The sequence below is a fragment of the Protobothrops mucrosquamatus genome, unplaced genomic scaffold, assembly GCF_001527695.2.
Source record: "Protobothrops mucrosquamatus isolate PMUCROS unplaced genomic scaffold, P.Mucros_1.0 scaffold1260, whole genome shotgun sequence".
Classification (NCBI taxonomy): domain Eukaryota; kingdom Metazoa; phylum Chordata; class Lepidosauria; order Squamata; family Viperidae; genus Protobothrops; species Protobothrops mucrosquamatus.
Window position 1 is genome coordinate 86,063 of NW_015387466.1, and position 17,451 is coordinate 103,513.

A 17,451-nucleotide genomic window follows, 5' to 3' on the forward strand; every position below is an offset into this window, starting at 1 on the left:
CGGCCCAAGGTGGGGCCGGGCGGCGAAGGGCCGCAGCGGCAGCGGCAGCAGGAGGATGGCGAAGGGCTGCGGCTGCCCAGGCCGAGGAAGGTGCCACCGATGGGGCCGAGGTGGGGCCCGGCGGCGGAGAGCCAAGTGGCAGTGGGAGGACGGTGAAGGGGCGTGGCCGCCCGGGCCAAGGTGGGGCTGGGTGGCGGAGTGTCTCACGGCAGCGGTGGCAGCAGGAGGACAGCCAAGAGGCGCCATGCAGCAGGTGGGGAAAGGGCTGGGCAGGCACCGCGGGGGAATCTCTCGACCCGCGAGATGGCCGAAAGGCACGGGCGGAGTGGGGAAGCTACCGAGACCCCCGGCGACCCCCCTCCAACTAACAGAGGCAGAGGCGGTGGCAGAGCAGGCCAAGGGGAGACCCACCAGGCAGGGAAGAGGCATCCCCAGACTGGCTCCTTACCCAGGTTCTGCCGCCTTTCCAGCAATCCTTCTGGCTCTTCCTCCGCTGCCACCACGTCCAGTCCAAAGAAGGAAAGAGGTTTGTGGGCAGTCCCACAAACAAAAGAAGTTCAACCAATCAATTCAAACTTCGTGAGAAGTTTGAATTGATTGGTTGAACTTTTTTAGTCCTACTTTTTTCCCCCAGACTGCACATGGTGGCTGAGGACAGGGAGCCGCAGGAGACGGCTGAAAGAGCCGCATGCGGCTCCGGAGCCGCGGGTTGCTGACCCGTGATCTAAATGTACCCTTGACCAAGGGGTGTGTGTCTCCTCCCATTTGTGTACAGGGGCCTGAGGCATTTCAGGCCGTGATTGTTGGCACATTTGGCATCCGTGCACTGAGCCTCGATAGCTTTATCAAGCCCAGGCCACCAAAGATGGCTGCGCGCACACACTTTCATGCGCACAATGCCTGGATGTCCCTCATGCAGAGAGGACAAGACCCTAGACCTCAGTGAGGCTGAGATAACTACTTACTCCCCCATAAAAGGCACCCATTAAAGGTAGACAGTGCGTGTCTCCTTTGCCAGAAACTTTGAAAGGTCGCATCTGGACACGTTTCAGGCCATCCTGACAACACCCATGTCAGCACGCGTGCAAGCGTGTGATCAGTGGCACTTTCTGCAGCCATGTCCCTAGCATTGAGGGGAGATTCAGGCAACTCCTGAATGGAAAGAATATTAATAGCCGGAGCAGGATCTGCCTCTATCTGTTTTAGAGGTAATCTGCTGAGGCCATCCGCATGGCCCATTTCCTTCCCAGGTTTGTGAATTAAAGAGCAGTCATATGCTGACAGGAAAATGGACCATCTCAGCATACGAGGAGAAATGATATGTGGTGTCTGTTTGTTAGTGGTAAACAAACCCAGCAGAGGGTTATGGTATGTATAGACCGTGAAGTGGCGGCCATATAAGAAATCATGGAATTTCTTTATGTCAGCCACTATGGCCAAGGCTTCTCTGTCAATCTGAGCGTAATTTCGCTCTGCAGATGACAGGGTCCTTGAGTAATAGGCCACAGGGACTTGTGTCCCATCAGCCTTCAGATGGTTAAGCACTGCTCCCACCCCATAAGGAGATGCATCGCATGCGATGCACACAGGCAATTGCTCATTGAAATGCGCTAAAACAGCATTAGAAGTGAGCAAGGCCTTAACCTCATTGAAACTCCTGTCATGGACTTTAGTCCACTGCCATGGAGCCTGCTTGTCTAAGAGCCAGTGTAATGGCTCTGCCACTGCAGCCTTATGTGAGAGGAATGCATGGTAAAAATTTAAGAGCCCCAAGAAGGCTTGCAGCTCACTTTTGGACTTAGGGCTTGGGGCCTGCTGAATAGCTTGCAATTTGGTTTCAGCAGGGTGAATGCCTTGGGCATCAATCCTGAAACCTAAGAAGTCAGTGGAAGTGACTCCTATCTTGCATTTATCCTTCTTTAACTTAAGGCCTGCTTTTCGAAAACGAGGCAAGACAGCCCTTAACCTTTCTGCTAAATTTTGAGATGACTCCCCAGCAATGAGGACGTCATCGAAGTAGGGACAGACCCCAGGAATACCTCGAAGTGTGCTCTCCATGACACTTTGGAATATGCCAGGGGCTACATTTACCCCAAATTGCAGTCTTTTGATCTTGAAGGCCCCCCTGTGAGTTACAATAGTCTGGGCCTCTGCAGCTGCCTCATCAGCAGGTAGCTGTTGATAGGCCTGTGTCAGGTCAAGTTTTGCAAAAATGCGCCCCCTTTGAGGGAGGCCAGAATGTGGCTTACAACAGGCACTAGATAAGTGTGCTGTTGCAACAGCTTATTCAGTGTGCACTTATAGTCTGCACATATACGTATTTCCCCATTAGCCTTTAGAGGCATTACTATGGGGGTTTCCCATGGACTAGAATCCACAGGTTCTAAAATGCCCTGCGAGAGCAATTTGTCCAGCTCAGCATCTATCTTACTTTTGAGGGCAAAAGGTACCCTTCTAGGCTTGATCCTGATGGGCGTGATAGTTGGGTCTAACCGTAGCGCAATGGGGGGCCCCTTGTAGGATCCTAGCTCTGAACTAAACACATCTGCAAACTCCTTACAAACTTCTGCAAGGCCCAATGTTTGCAAGTTGTGCAGCCCAGTTACCTGGATTCCCAGAGCCTCGAACCAATCGAGTCCAATAAGACTCGTACATTCACCCCCAACTACCACCACATCCAGGAAACCTTCAAAATCCTTATGCTGTACCTTGAGTGTTGCCTCCCCCTTTACACAGACCTTAGAATTTTGAAAATCAGTGAGTATTAGATTCGATGGCCTGAGTTTAACTCGAAGGCCACTACTGCTGCAAATCCTTTTGAAGGTGTTAATTGAAATAATTGAGAGAGCGGACCCTGTGTCCAACTCCATGAATAAGGGAACCCCTTGCAACCTCACATTAATGGAAAGTTTCTTCTTAAGGGGCTTGTGTGTCCCTGTCGTCAGAATACTCCAGCGCGATGTGCAGAAACCTACCCTGTGTTGGCTGGGGACCCTGGTACCTTTTTGAAGCAATTCTTCCTGAGGTTGGACCTTCTGGTGACCCAAACAGATGGAGGCGATGTGGCGATGTGGAGTGGAACCTGCAGTCAGCTCACTTGTGGCGTCCTCCACACCCGAAGCATTGAAGAGATGCTGGGGCCTTGTCCGGACATCTCTTCGGCCTCTTCTCAGCTGGCTGGTGAAGTCTGTCCACCTCCTCTTCAGAATCCGCTTCTGATTCTTCTCGAGCGTCCTCTTGATGGACGGTAGCTGTGTCTGGAGGGTTCCTGGCGAGCGCAAGGCCTTCACAGCCCCACCTGCTGCTTCCTCAGCTGCCACCTCTCGTAACGCGTCTTGGAAGGAGACATCTTCTTTTGCAAAAATCTTCTGTTGTAAGTCTCTGCTTCTTAAGCCACATATCAAGCGATCTCGCAGCCTCTCTTCCAGATCCTTGAACTCACAAGGCCTGGTCGCTTGCCTTAAGGCAGCAATAAAGTCCGCAGCAGATTGACTCGGCCTCTGGTCTCTCTGCTCGAACACGTGCCTCCAAGCAATGACGGATAACTTCAGCTGGAAGTGTTCTTTCAACATCTTTTTCAAGTCAGCATATGTTACTGACTCCAGAGGTGCAGGGGCCACCAGATTTTCTGCGATGTCAAAAGCTTCTTGTCCACAGGCACACAAAAGAGTTGCTGCCTTCAGGCCATCTTCTCTTATCTGATTTACTCTAAAGTAGTTCTCCATCCGTGCTATGTAGGAATTCCATCTCTCTGGGTGGGAGACATCAAAATCAGTCAAGCGGCCAATCTTCGATATCGTAAAGTTTACGACCTTCACCAATTGCCTCCTCTGCAAGCTGATGTTTGGGAAAGGGTCCTTTAGCCAAGCTCACCCCCCAGCGACGCTGTACTGGCAGGCTGAGACGCTGATGCAGACGCCGTCTTCCCCTCGTCAATACTTCCTGGGTGAGTCCTTAAATCATTTTCTTAGGCTTGCAGAGGATCCCACCTTCGTCACCAGTGTTAAATTCTTCGTTTGCGTGCGAATGATGAAGATACATGGTGACAAGTAACAAACACTTTATTCTCCTTCTCCAACATCCAAGCAGTCTGCAAACAGGCACGCAGGCCTTTTATAGTTTTCCAACCCCCAGGCAGTCCAGCCAATAGGAATCCTTCTTTCTTCGTGCCTTGCGCATGCGCACAAGACAGGCGCTGCTCTGTCTGGTCCCGGGCAGCTTTTAGAATGCCCGGGACCATTTGCAATATTTCTGGGCCTGCTGAGTTTCCTCATCAGGCCCAGGACACAACACCTTCTGCAAAGGCTGTCACCCTCCTATTGCCCCCACCGCCCAAAATGGTGAGCACAAGGCTGACTCCACCTCTAGCTGTTTCCTCTCTTCCTCCAGGCATCTCCAGAGGTTTCAGCCAACAACTCACTCTCTGTGCAAACTGCTGGCACTTTTGCTGCTGACTCTTTCCATCGAAGTAATGCAGACTCTCCAGAACAGCTTCATCAATAGTTCCTCTCTCTCTAAATATCTCCATATCCAATATGGACTGAAAGTCATTCAACAGTTTAGCAACACAATTCTGCTTTCTTGCCTCAGTTCTCAAAAAGTCACTCAATCTGGATGGTTCATTCATCTTCAAAACCCTAACACTTTTGAGAGCTGAAGCAGCCGCAACCAAGCAAGGCGCCTGTCAGACCCTCGACCTCTATATTGCTTAGGATGCTTTCGGGTCTGCTATTCTGTCGGGAGGAGCAAGGATGTTGTTTGTTTTTTGGGGATGCTATTCTGTTGGGAGGGGGAGGTCCTGCTCATCTGATGGGAGGGGAAAGGCTCTGTATTTCCTCTGCTTTGTTATTTACCTCTTTGGTGCATCGGGGTATGGATGGAGGAAGGAATGTGCCATGGGTCATCTGTCTTATCTACACTCTGCTCCAATGGGAGGAGGATGTCGAGAAATGAAACCCAGAGGACTGCATCTGGAAACTCCGCTTATTACCTTGGTCCCCATAACAACTTCGCACCTGGGGATTGGATGAAATTAAACCAGACATTTGGCTGTTGGGATGGGGTTTGAATGGGATGTTTTAATGTAATGTTTTGTGCGGGAAAACATCAGATCTTGCTTTATTTTCTTGCTATCACTGGTTCTCAATAAAAGTTCCTTTTGAAACAATGCCTGTTTCGAGAGTTCTGCTTTCTTGGGAGAACTAGTTGAGGCAGGACATTATAGCACCACCATTTGGAAGCCATATGTATAGCTCTTATGTAATTTCATTAAAACATTATTGCCAACATAATCAAAAAGCATACATACCAATAAATTACACTTGCATCTCCCTTTGTTTATTTAATTGCATGCAACCATGATCACAAAACTCTCAGCTGCTAACAAGTTATATAAAAAGAGACAAATAAAACCCAAACAAAATATGTGACATCAGGTCACAAAAGCTCTCTAGAAAAGCTGTCTTCAACCCTCTAAAGAGCTGGCCCTGTCACTATGAACAATGTTTCTGGGCTTTGGCCTCCCAACTTTCCAAAAATGTGAGGCAACGAGCTCCTTCATCTGGCATAGGCAAGAGCGGACAGGCCACCTCTAATGAAGAGATGTGATCTACCAAATAATCAAGCATCAAGCCATAACATGCTTTATAGGACAGTATCAGCACTTTTAATTGCAGTTGGAAAATAATTGAAAGTCAATGCAGCATCTGAAAACAAAGTCAATAGGTGCTCAATGGTCAACTGCCATGAGCACTTGGGCAACCTCATTTTACACAAAGTAAAGCTTCTAGATGATCTTTAAATGTAGAGTATACTGCAGTAGTTTATTTTTTTTTAATTTTAATTTTTCCTTTTTTCCATTGTACAACAAACATAAAACTGAAAAAATACATTTTTCCCTTAACAAAATTGTGTTATACATCTCCTATATATTATTTACAATTTATTTACATCAGTAATCATGTCTTTTTCTTTCTTTGTTCTAGCCAATCATAACATTTGTTCCATATTTCATAAAATTCTGTTGCCTCCTTGTGTTTTAATTCTAGGGTAAGTTTATTCATTTCCGCACATTCAAGAATTTTGTATATAATCATATCGTTTGTAGGTATGTTTTCACCCTTCCAACACTGAGCATATACTATACGGGCTGCTGTCAATATATGTATAATGATGTGTTGGAGTTGCTTTTTGATCTTTAAATTTATTATACCCAGAAGAAATAGTTCAGGTTTGAATTCAATTTGCACCATGGTTATCTCCTGTATCCAGTGCCCTATCCGTTCCCAATAGCTCTTTGCTCTGGGGCACAGCCACCACATGTGATAGAATGTTCCTTCCTTATTTTTATATTTCCAGCATTCTGGATTCATATTTTTGTACATTTTGGCCAATGCCGGTGTTAAATGCCATCTATAGAACATTTTGTATTGATTTTCCCTATATGCAGTTGACAGTGTCAGTTTGCAATTTATGTTCCATAATTTTTCCCATTCTTCCAGATTTATATTTCGGCCCACATTTCTCGCCCATGTGATCATTGGCCCTTTCACTATTTCTTCCTCCAGATCTACCTCTAATAAATATTTGTAGGTTTTTGTTATAAATTTTTCTTCCTTAACTGTTAAAATTTTATCCAATTGATGTGGGGTCTGGGTTATTCCGTGCTCTTCCATATCCTTACTATATTTAGATTGGATCTGTAAATATATCTGTAAATATGTAAATACCAATCTATGATTATTCCTTGTTCTTTTTTCTCTTGATTTAAGGTTTCCTTGGCTGTCTAATAGTTCTTTGTATCTAATCATCTTTTTCTTATCCAAGGTATTAGGGTGGATCATCGCCTCCATCGGTGAAATCCAATTTGGAATTTTCCTATAATGTCTTTTTTTGACTTTTCCCCACGTCCGAATCAGTGCGTCTCTTATCTGATGTTGATAAAAGTATGTGTGTGTTTTCCTATGTTTCCCCCATAGAAAGGCATGCCAGCCAGCCTGTAAATCATGCCCTTCGATCGTTAAAACTCTTTTATTGTCTAGGGTTATCCAATCTTTGATCCAGAGTAGCCCAGCTGCTTGATAATAAATTTCCCATTTCGGGAGCCCAAGTCCACCTCTGCTTCTACTATCTTGTAATATTTTCGTGTTTATCTGTGCTTTTTTGCCCGACCAGATAAATTTATTTATTATTTTATCTAATTCTTCAAAAAAAATTTCTCTAATTTTATCGGGACTGTTTGGAACAAATATAATAATCTTGGTAATGTATTCATTTTGATCAACGCAATCCTACCTAATAACGATAATTGTAATTTCCCCCAGGTCTCCAAATCTTTCTTCATTTGTAATATCAATTTTTTATAGTTATCTTCTTTTATTGAGGAGTACCTTGTGGTAAGCCAGATTCCTAAATATTTGATCTTTTTTACAATTTGCAATTCCAAATTCTCTTCTAATTTCCTTTTCTGTTTTTCGTTTAGGTTTTTGACTAACATTTTGGTCTTTTCTCTATTAGTTTTTAATCCTGCCACTATTCCATATTTTTCTATTTCTTTCATCAAAATCTTTCCTCCCTCTATTGGTTCCTCAATAAAAAAGACCAAGTCATCCGCAAATGCTTGTGTCTTATACTCTTCTGTCTTAACCAGTACCCTTTTTATCTCCTTATTGGCTCTGATTTGCGTTAGCAGCACTTCTAAGGTCAGAATAAAAAGTAGAGGTGACATTGGGCATCCCTGTCTTACCCCTTTATTTATGTCGAAGCTTTTGGTATTATCTCCATTAATTATCACGCTGGCCTTTTATGTTTTATATATCGCCCTAATCATATTCTCAAATTTCCCTCCAAATTTCATGTGCTCAATCTGTTGGAACATAAATTGCCAACTGAGACTGTCAATGTTTTCCCGGATGTGCTTCGTAATACTCTAAGACATTTAACACCGTTCTTGTATTATTTCTAATTTGTCTTGTAGGTAAGAACCCGTTCTGATCTGGGTGTATTATCTCCTGTAATATTAGTTTCAATCTTTCTGCCATTATAGTGGTGAAAATTTTATAATCAGAATTTAGCAACGAGATTGGCCTATAATTTTTGATCTGTTTGGGGTCTGTGCCTTCTTTTGGGATCAGGGATATGGTAGCTTCTATCCAGGAGTCTGGTATTTTAGCTTTCTCCAACACATCATTATACACGTCCGACAGTATCTTTTCAAAGTCCTCGTAAAAAGTCTTGTATACTTCCCCTGGGAGGCCATCTGGCCCCGGGGTTTTATTGTTTTTTTGTTTTTGCACAGCAGTTTTTAATTCCAAGGCTGTTATTTTCCCATTCGAAATTTCTCTCTGCCCTTCTTTTAATTCTGGCAGACCCTTTGCCTTTAAATATTGTTTAATGTTCTCCACATCTATCTCCTCTTTTTTATATAATGATTCAAAATAGTGCTGGATTATTTCTTCCTTTTTGTCCATTTTGTATTGTGACTCTCCATTCTTGTCATGTAATTCCTGAATAATTCTTTTCTCTTTCTCTTTTTTTAGTTTATAAGAGAGCCATCTCCCGGGTTTATTTGCGTATTCAAAGAAATTTTGTTTTGCTATTTTCAATTCTTTTGTTCTTTCCTCTTGATCTATCATATTTAATTTATGTTTAGCCAAAACCATTTCCGTTTTAATCAATTCATCTTGGGGCTCTTTTTGTAATTTAGATTCCAATTTTTTAATCTCTTCCTGAAATATGTTTTGGGTTTGCCTTTTCACCTTGTTTTTTCTTGTTGTGTAAGCTATTACTAATCCTCTTAAATATGCTTTCGCAGTGTCCCAAATAATTCGTACTGATGATTGTTGGCTTATATTCTCCTTTAAAAAAATTCCATTTCCCTTCTACTCCTTGCTATAAATTCTTTTTCTTTCAAAATGTGAGAGTTCATTATCCATCTTACTTTTTTCTGCCCCTTCCAAATTATTTGCAAAGGATTATGATCAGCCCATATGTTTGGCATTATTTCTATTGTCTCAATGTCTTGACCTACTTCTTCATTGGTCCATGCCATGTCTATACGAGACCAAGATTTATGTGGGTTTGAAAAGAATGTGTATTCTTTTTTTGTTGGATTCCGCTTCCTCCACTGATCTGATAAATTGAATTCATGGGCCAAATCAAAAAATGTCTCTGGTAGTGTTTTCTTTTTCTTTTTCATATCACTAATATAGTCTTTTTTTACATCTACTATCGCATTGTAATCTCGATGATACGTTTATAAAGGGACAGGTTTAAGATATTCAAAGAGCACATTAAACATCATTTTAAGAAAAACCAAGAGTAAACCACGTATATAATGGTGATCGTTGGTACTAAATACAAGCCAAACATGAAGATAACGATTATAAGAAGGTAGTGTATCTTGATATTTCAATTTGGCATTGATTTCTTTTCTAATATAAACTGCTACTCCTCTCTGTTTTTGTTCAGCTAATGCTGTGTATAATACTCCTAATCTGAGGAACTCTAAATATTTCCTATGTTGTTCTTTAATATGTACTTCCTATAAACAAACTATATCTATATCTTGTTTGGCTAATTTTGTTAGTATTTGTTTTCTTTTTGCGGGTGAATTTAATCCATTTATATTAATAGATAATAGTCTGATCTCTTTTTCCATTTTCTACCTGTGTGTCTATTTATGTGTTTGTCTTGTTCTTGAACCTACTCCTTTTTCTTTCCTCTGTCCTTTTTCTTCCTTGCTTTCTGTCCCTCGTTCTCTTTCCCTTACTTCCTGTTGTTGGTCTTCCTGGCTTTTAGATTCCAATTCTTCCTTGTTGTTACTCTCTTCCTCCACTCCTTCCAGTTGTTTATAGATTTCCTGTGCGTTCTCTAGGTTATCTATCTTAATCCTCCTCTCCCTCCATGATATTAACATTCCTTCCGGAATAAACCATCTGAACGGTATACTTCTTTTAATTAAATAAGCACTAAGGAATCTATATTCCCTTCTCTGTTCTCTTATCTTCTTTGGTACCTGTTTTAGCATTTGTATTTCCACTCCTTTGTAGATCATTGGATCTTCTCTAGTAATTTTATAAATTACAGTATGTCTCTCACCTTTTTCCTAGCAAATCTAATATGCACTTCTCGTGGGAGTTTGTTGCATCTGGCATAATTTGTATGAATTCTATACGCCTCATCAATTTCTATCAAAATTTCTTGTTTTTCCCTTTGTAGGGCCTCGGCAATCAAATCCACCATAATAGCACCCAAATCCTCTTCCTTCTCCTCTACCACATTTTGAAATCTTAGGTAGAATGCCGCCCTGTCTATTTCTAGATGGATTATCGATTCCTCCAATTTTGTATTAGTTGCCATCATTTCTGTATCTAATGTATCAACTTTTTTCCCTACTTTGTCCAACCCGACTTCTACTGTCTGGATTCTTACTTCATTTTTCTCCATTGTTTGTTGGTAGTAGAGTTAAGATAATAGGTTAAATAAGTATAGGGGAGAGTAAAGATGTACTAAGAACCTATAACAGAGGACGTAAAAATCGTAACAAAGAACATATCGTTCTTCACTACAGACGTACCAAACGTATGATCGGTAATGTGAGACAAAAACTGTACCAAACATTCCTTCTAGTGTTCTTTGACCAGGTGGAGATGAGGATGTCAGTGTTAAACTTGACACCGTTTTTTTCCCTGTCCTCAGTGTTGCCATAGTTATCCCTTACTTTCAACTCCTCAGAGACTACTACCATTACCACAGTTCCCAAACTCTCTCTACCTTCTCTAACCCTCTTCACTTTCTTTCCTCTTTCTTACTTATCACACAGTTTTCTAACAATTCAAATTACTTCTCCAATCATATATTATCAATCATTAGTCCATTCTTATCTCTTCCTTTGCCTTCCAAGCCTCGTCCACTTTCCTGTCACTTCCAACATCGTTCTCTTGTTGTCTCCTCCCCTTCCACTCACTCCCACGCTCCCCCTTTCAATCCAATTCACTTTCTCTCTCCTCTCTTAGCTGAAGACGCTGTCCTTGTCAAGCTCCAGATTTTCGTCTCTCCAGCCGTCAATCCGTTCCTTTCACTTTCGTCTCCTCTCTCGCCTCTCCCAACTAGAAACACCATCCCTATTAGGCTCCTGGTTTTCCTTCCAACCTCGTCTCTCTCCTTGTCAATCTGTTCTTTTCGCCTTCGTCTCCTGTTGTGTCCTCTCGCTGTCTCTTTCACCTTCCGGAATTTTACTGCCTTCGCACTTTCTCTTCGTCTCCTTGGCTTTCCAAGACCTCACCACAATCAGGTCTGCCTCCAACTTTCTTCTCCAACCACTTTCTCCAGGGATCTCTAATGTTCCAGAACGTATTCACTCCTCCGTTCCTCCTAAATCGCCATTTTCCTTCCCAAGTATTCTCCCTTCACTTCTCTCGTCTCACGGGCTCCACCAACACCACCTTCGCCTCGGCCTCTCAGCTTTTCCTTCTTTAATCCTCCACTGTCTTCCTTGTATTTGCACTCAAACTTTTACCACAAGGTCTTTCTTTCTTTTATGTCCCCCTCCTGTTAATCCTCTTGGTTGTTAAATCTGTCAACTCACAGCTCTTCCCGCCGGGTCGCCGCTTGCATTGAGGATTCCCTCACCAGTTGAGCTTTCTTTCAACACCCACCCTCTTAGACACATAAATCCTTTTTTTGACTTTCCTATTTATTTCATAGAGATATTTTAGACTATTTTAACTCACTCATTAACACAGTCTGTTAAGCTCCTCTTTGCTTCCGCATCCTCTGTGATTTTGTCAGGGCCTCAGATTCGCCATCTGTTGATGGCAGAATTTTCCACGCTGGATTTAGGGGGTTTCCTTCATTGTGACGGGCAATCGCCTCTCACCTCGTTACTCTTCAGGCTTCACCCTTTCTCACACGTAGTCCTCCAGACTTTTCTGCATCCCCGAAGGGTGTCCAATCGTAGAAAGATTGGAGTTAAGGGACAGAGACTGTCCTCTTGTCTCCACACCGCCCTGATGTCACCACCAGAAGTCATACTGCAGTAGTTTAAATGAGTGATGATGAAGGGGTGAACCACTGCAGTGAGGTCTTCTCACCACCTTCCAGCCATGGCTTTATATGCTAATCTAGCAAGAGGCACAAGTCCAGGAGGATCTGAAGCAGTCCTGCTCTTCCAAGGGCTCTGTCAGAATCCAATTATATTTCATTTCTAGTTATCGACTATGGAAAACCCCATTTCTGCCCTCTCTGGATTCTGTCATACTATGAAGGGGAAGGGGGATGAGCAAAGGGGTTTTACGGCTCTTACTTCCTTTATTAAAATTTCAAAGGGACTGAATGTGGATCTCACCAAGAGGACTGACCATAACAATATGGCCATCAGCTTTCATCTATTACTCTCTGAAGTCTCCCTTCTGCCAGCCGTGAGGAAAAGGGGGTGGAAATGTAACGCCTGGGATTGTCACTGGAAAGACAGTGGGGTGGGGGCTGCTTGGGAAGACTTAAAACCTTGAATGGTAGGGATTGGCCCCTCAGATCCTGTCTAGAACGCCTGCAACCATCTTCTCTTAATAAAGATGCCTGTTGGAAGAAATATTCTAAGAGTTCTGTCTTCTTAAGATGTAAAGTGGGGTGGGCTCTACAGGCTCTACATTCTTATACAAGCAGTTGGCTTAGGGTACTGCTATTTTACAAACAATAGCATCAGCTTACTAGGTTTGGTTTAAACCTATTCTCTCCCATCCAGGCTCACATAGCCTCCAAACATAGAGACAAGACTTTGTTGGTACCTCTGGCCCAGTTTGGAGTTGCAAAATATGATTGGGTGTATCATCAGCATATTTATATCAGACTCCAAAGTGCTGAATTACCTCCCCCAATGGCTTCATGTACATGAAGTGTGAGGGAAGCGCTGATTCCTGGGATACCCCAGGTGGGAATCTATCCTTTGACTAATACCTACTGAACTGACCACTGAGGAAAGAGTGGAACCACTGCTGAACAGGGCCTTCAATTCCTGCAACCGGTACAAAAAGATACCATGATTGATGATAATGAAAACTGCTGAAAGACTGAAAACCAGGGCAGGTCATCAAGCAAAAGAACTAAAGTTGTCTCTGTCCCATATCTGGGCTTGAATTCCAACTTATAGGATCCTAATATAACATTGAAGGTATCACAAAAGGCCTTAAATTCATGACTGATCCTTAAAATCTTTATCAAAAAACAATGTGTAAGGATTTATAATAATAAATATAATAATATTAAGATACGCAGTGTGTCTATACAATATCTACAAAGATCAGAATTTTGCATGCAATAGTTTTCCCTGTGACATTCTATGGAAGCAAAAGATGGGATTCTGAGGAAGCAAATTAGATATAACATTGATGCTTTTGAACTCTAGTCCTGGGGAAGACTCATAAAAACACCATGGGTAATCAATAAAATCCACAAATCAATCATTCAAGATACAGATTAATGTGCAAGCTCAAATTATCCTACTTCACATACATTAGGTAAAGATCTTTGATAAATCTGTAATGCTGGGAAAGGTGGAAGAAGACAGAAGAGGATAACCTGCAGCAATTACAGTAGCAACAGGTATGCTACTGGACTGGACCAGGTTGAGGACATCATGAACATCATGGACAAAAATTTATATGGAAATTTACATAAAATGGATAGCACATATTAAATCATATCTCAGATTTAAAAACCCATGAAAAAGATTGCAGGTTTATCAAACATAAATCTAAATAATCATAAGAAAGATTTCAGCTTCATTAAGCTTGTTAAATTTTTAGCAAAATGCAACATTTGTGCCAGAATTATTTATATGTTATTTTTTTCTACCAGTTGTACAAACTGCCTAATAATGAGAGTTCAGGTAGCTGCACAGATGTATAGAATTTTGTTTGTTTGTCTCTCATGTTTTGGTGCATGAGAAAAAAACACAAAATGTTAAAATCAGGCAACTTAAGGCAACTTAAATATTAACATACATCATAAAAATTTGCACATATTAAGGGTTTATGCATTATGGATTTGCAAAAAAAGAAGAATTTTGTGAGGAGGGACAGAGGAAAAAAATTAAAAATCAAGTTCTAGGACATTATTTGAATGCACTAAAGATCAAGATTGTTAAAAGTAAAAGCTGGTCCATCTGATCAGTATCTATTCAAATAGATATATTGTTATCTCTGGTAACCCTTGGTGGACTTTTGCTGATCAGGAGTGAATGCTTGAAAGATTTTTTTTATATGTAAGAAATGGGTTATGAAAAGTGATCACTGGTTATATTTTAAGGGAAGGTGGTAAATTACTAAAATTGTTTATACTTGTGATGATATATATATTATATATTAAAAATGCGAATCCTGGGTATAGCCATACAGTAAAAATAACAAATGTAAAAAAAACAAATGAATTCAAACACCAGGATAAGGTTATAAACAAAACTGTTTAATATACAAGAGTACTTAGCTTTTGTCGGCCAAACTGCCGACATTGTCAGAGTATAAAAACAAGGATTTGGGAGTTCACTTATATCACTGGCTGCCTCTGCGCCCTTCTCCTTGATTGTGTCATTGGTCCACTCATTATCACCGATTGTGTTGTTCTTAAAGGGCCCGCACTTGTCAATGTGTTGGCAGCTTCTGAGGCTGCTCTCCTACCCCCAGTTGTTGTTATTCCCCTGGTGCACATACAAGAGTCCAGGGGTTGGCTGTCAGGTCACTCTCGCCCATCCTTCCCCCCCCCATTTGTCACCGGGCACGCCTGTGCCCCCGTCATGGAATTGTTGACGGTGCGCGTCTCCGGCGCCGTTCTCCTGCTCGCCAGTTCTATTGCTGCCCTCGCACATGTGCGGATGCCCGGGGATTGATTGTCCAGCTGTTCTCGCCTGTCGCTCCCCTCCCTTCTTGTTATTGATCAAGCCTGAGCGTCCGCCAAGGAGTTGGGGGGAAGCTTCGGGAGTGCGTTCGATAGGCAACTCCTTGGCGGATGCTCAGGCTCGATTGATAACAAGAAGGGAGGGGAGTGACAGGTGAGAACAGCTGTACAATCAATCCCCGGGTGTCCACACATGCGCGAGGGCAGCAATAGGACTGGCGAGCGGGAGAATGGCGCTGGAGACGCGTACCGTCAACAATTCCATGACGGGGGCACAGGCGTGCCCGATGACAAATGTGGGGGGGAAGGATGGGCGAGAGCGACCTGACAGCCAACCCTGGACTCTTGTATGTGCACCAGGGGAATAACAACGACTGGGGGTGGGAGAGCAGCCTCGAAAGCTGCCAACACATTGACAACACGATCAGTGATAATGAGTGGACCAATGACACGATCAAGGAGCAGGGCGCAGAGGCAGCTAGTGATATAAGTGAACTCCCAAATCCTTGTTTTTATACTCTAATGATGTCGGCAGTTTGGCCGACGAAAGCTAAGTACTCTTTTATATTAAACAGTTTTATTTATAACCTTATTTTGGTGTTTGAATTCATTTGTTATTTTTACATTTGTTATTTTTACTATATATTCTTATATATTCTTGTTTTTCTTTTTTGTATTAATTTTTATCTTATTAATTGTAATTTTAATAACATTACTACTAAAAAAATAATTTAAAAAAAGATCAAATACTTCATTGTTTCCAGACTTTCATTTTGTTATGTTAATAGTAATATTTTGTAAACTGGGATATATTTGTTTGATGCATCAAACAACCTGCAAAGCAGAAAAGATTGCATGCACTCGTGTCAAAACTAATCCACCCTTACCAATTGTACTTTGTCTTTTATTTTCCATTTCTTCAAATCTGTTTGGCATTATAGAAGCTGGTGGAAGAGGAGCACGTCTCTTTTTCTTTTTTACTTCATGTTGCAATGAACTTTGAGACATCTATAAAGACAGAAAAAACTATGTAGATATATGTTACATATTTTGTATATTTGAAGAGATATTAATAGACCAATATTTGAGGCCCTTGTTTTCAGTGCCATGTGCCACTAGAGACAAAGGTATTAAATAACCTGTACTTGCAGCTAGTACTTGAAGGCATCCTTCTCTAAACTGGCAATAACATTACATTTCAAGATGAAATGCCCTCAGTAGAACTGTTTGCTGTCGCTCCCCATCTAAAGCTATTAACCTCATTTATTATACAATATATAAAAAGAAATTTATTTTGTATGTTTTGTATATTCTAAACTTTAATAATCTCCCCTGGATTAACCATCCATATTTTCCATGTATACATGTTTTATAAACCTTGATCATATACCATAGTTGATCATAGTTAAAAATTCCATATCAGCTTTTTCTCACTTAGAAGGAATAATAATTATTATTTTATTTGCCTTCTTGCACTTTTTTGCTTTTTTCTATTGTGGTCATCAGACGTGTATCCAGTATTTCATGGGCAAATGTACCCATAGACATATGTATATACGGGATTTGCCATGTTGATCAATTTATTTTCAGTCCTTTTTCTTCCTAGTATGGAATTGTCTTTTTATGACATCTGATCAAATCATCAATAAATCATCAATTATAACACCAAGATTTTCTCTCCCAATCAGTTACAAACATGTTAAATCTCATCAGAGTATATGTAAAATTGGAAGGGGGGTTGTCCTGATGTGCATGAGTTTTACACTTGTTTAAACTGAATCACATTTGCCATATGGATAAGCATTCATTCAGTTTATAAATATCCTTCTGAAGTTTTACAATCTCATTTCATATTACCTGCAAATTCACTCAATTTATTATCTAAGCTCAGATTATTTCCTAAAAAGCAAAAAATATTGATAAGATTATATCTTATCCCACTTTCCCTTCAGGAGCTTCCCAACTGTTCTTTGAGATACAGTGCGCTGAGAGATCCATTGAGATACAGTGTGCTGAGAGACCCGGTGAGCTTCCATGGTTAAGGCTACAATTAAACAGTGTTCCTGATCCTAGTTTAACATCTATTTCACTAACTCACACTGAGTTTTCTTGTTACCACTATTAGTTTTAGTTGCTCCAATATGTTCCCTGGAAAAGTCAATACAGACACAGTTATCTTTTAATAAAGACATATGGATTTTTTTCATTTTTTCTGCAATCTCTGTATCATCCTTAAACAATACTTTCATTCCTTTGTTATCTCATGGCCCAATTGCTTCCCTGACCAGTTTTCTGCCTTCCAATGACTTTGTGATGTCATAGAGGAAAATTAATCTAGAGAATTTGGGCAAGGTATGTTGATGATGTAGCGGGGACTGCCTGAGAGTGCTTGCAGGAGCTTGACTGGGAAGGGGAAGATTGGGACAGCTGCAGTTGGCTTGGGTGTGGCTGGCGTGAGTGGAAGGAGGAAGGATAGAAAAGGGAAGAAAAGGAGAAGGCCGGGGTGGTTGGAGTTGAGAAGAGAAGGTCTGGAAGCTTATTTTATTTTTCTATCAAGGGTAT

General features: G+C 41.6%; 1 protein-coding gene across 1 annotated transcript in view; it reads right to left on the minus strand.

Annotated features, from left to right (window-relative positions):
- COBL (cordon-bleu WH2 repeat protein) overlaps nucleotides 1–17,451 on the minus strand; it is a 195,936-nt gene that overhangs the window by 69,291 nt on the left and 109,194 nt on the right. The window contains 1 exon segment of the mRNA XM_029285077.1: nucleotides 15,777–15,897. Within this exon segment, the coding sequence (XP_029140910.1) occupies nucleotides 15,777–15,897 (121 nt within the window).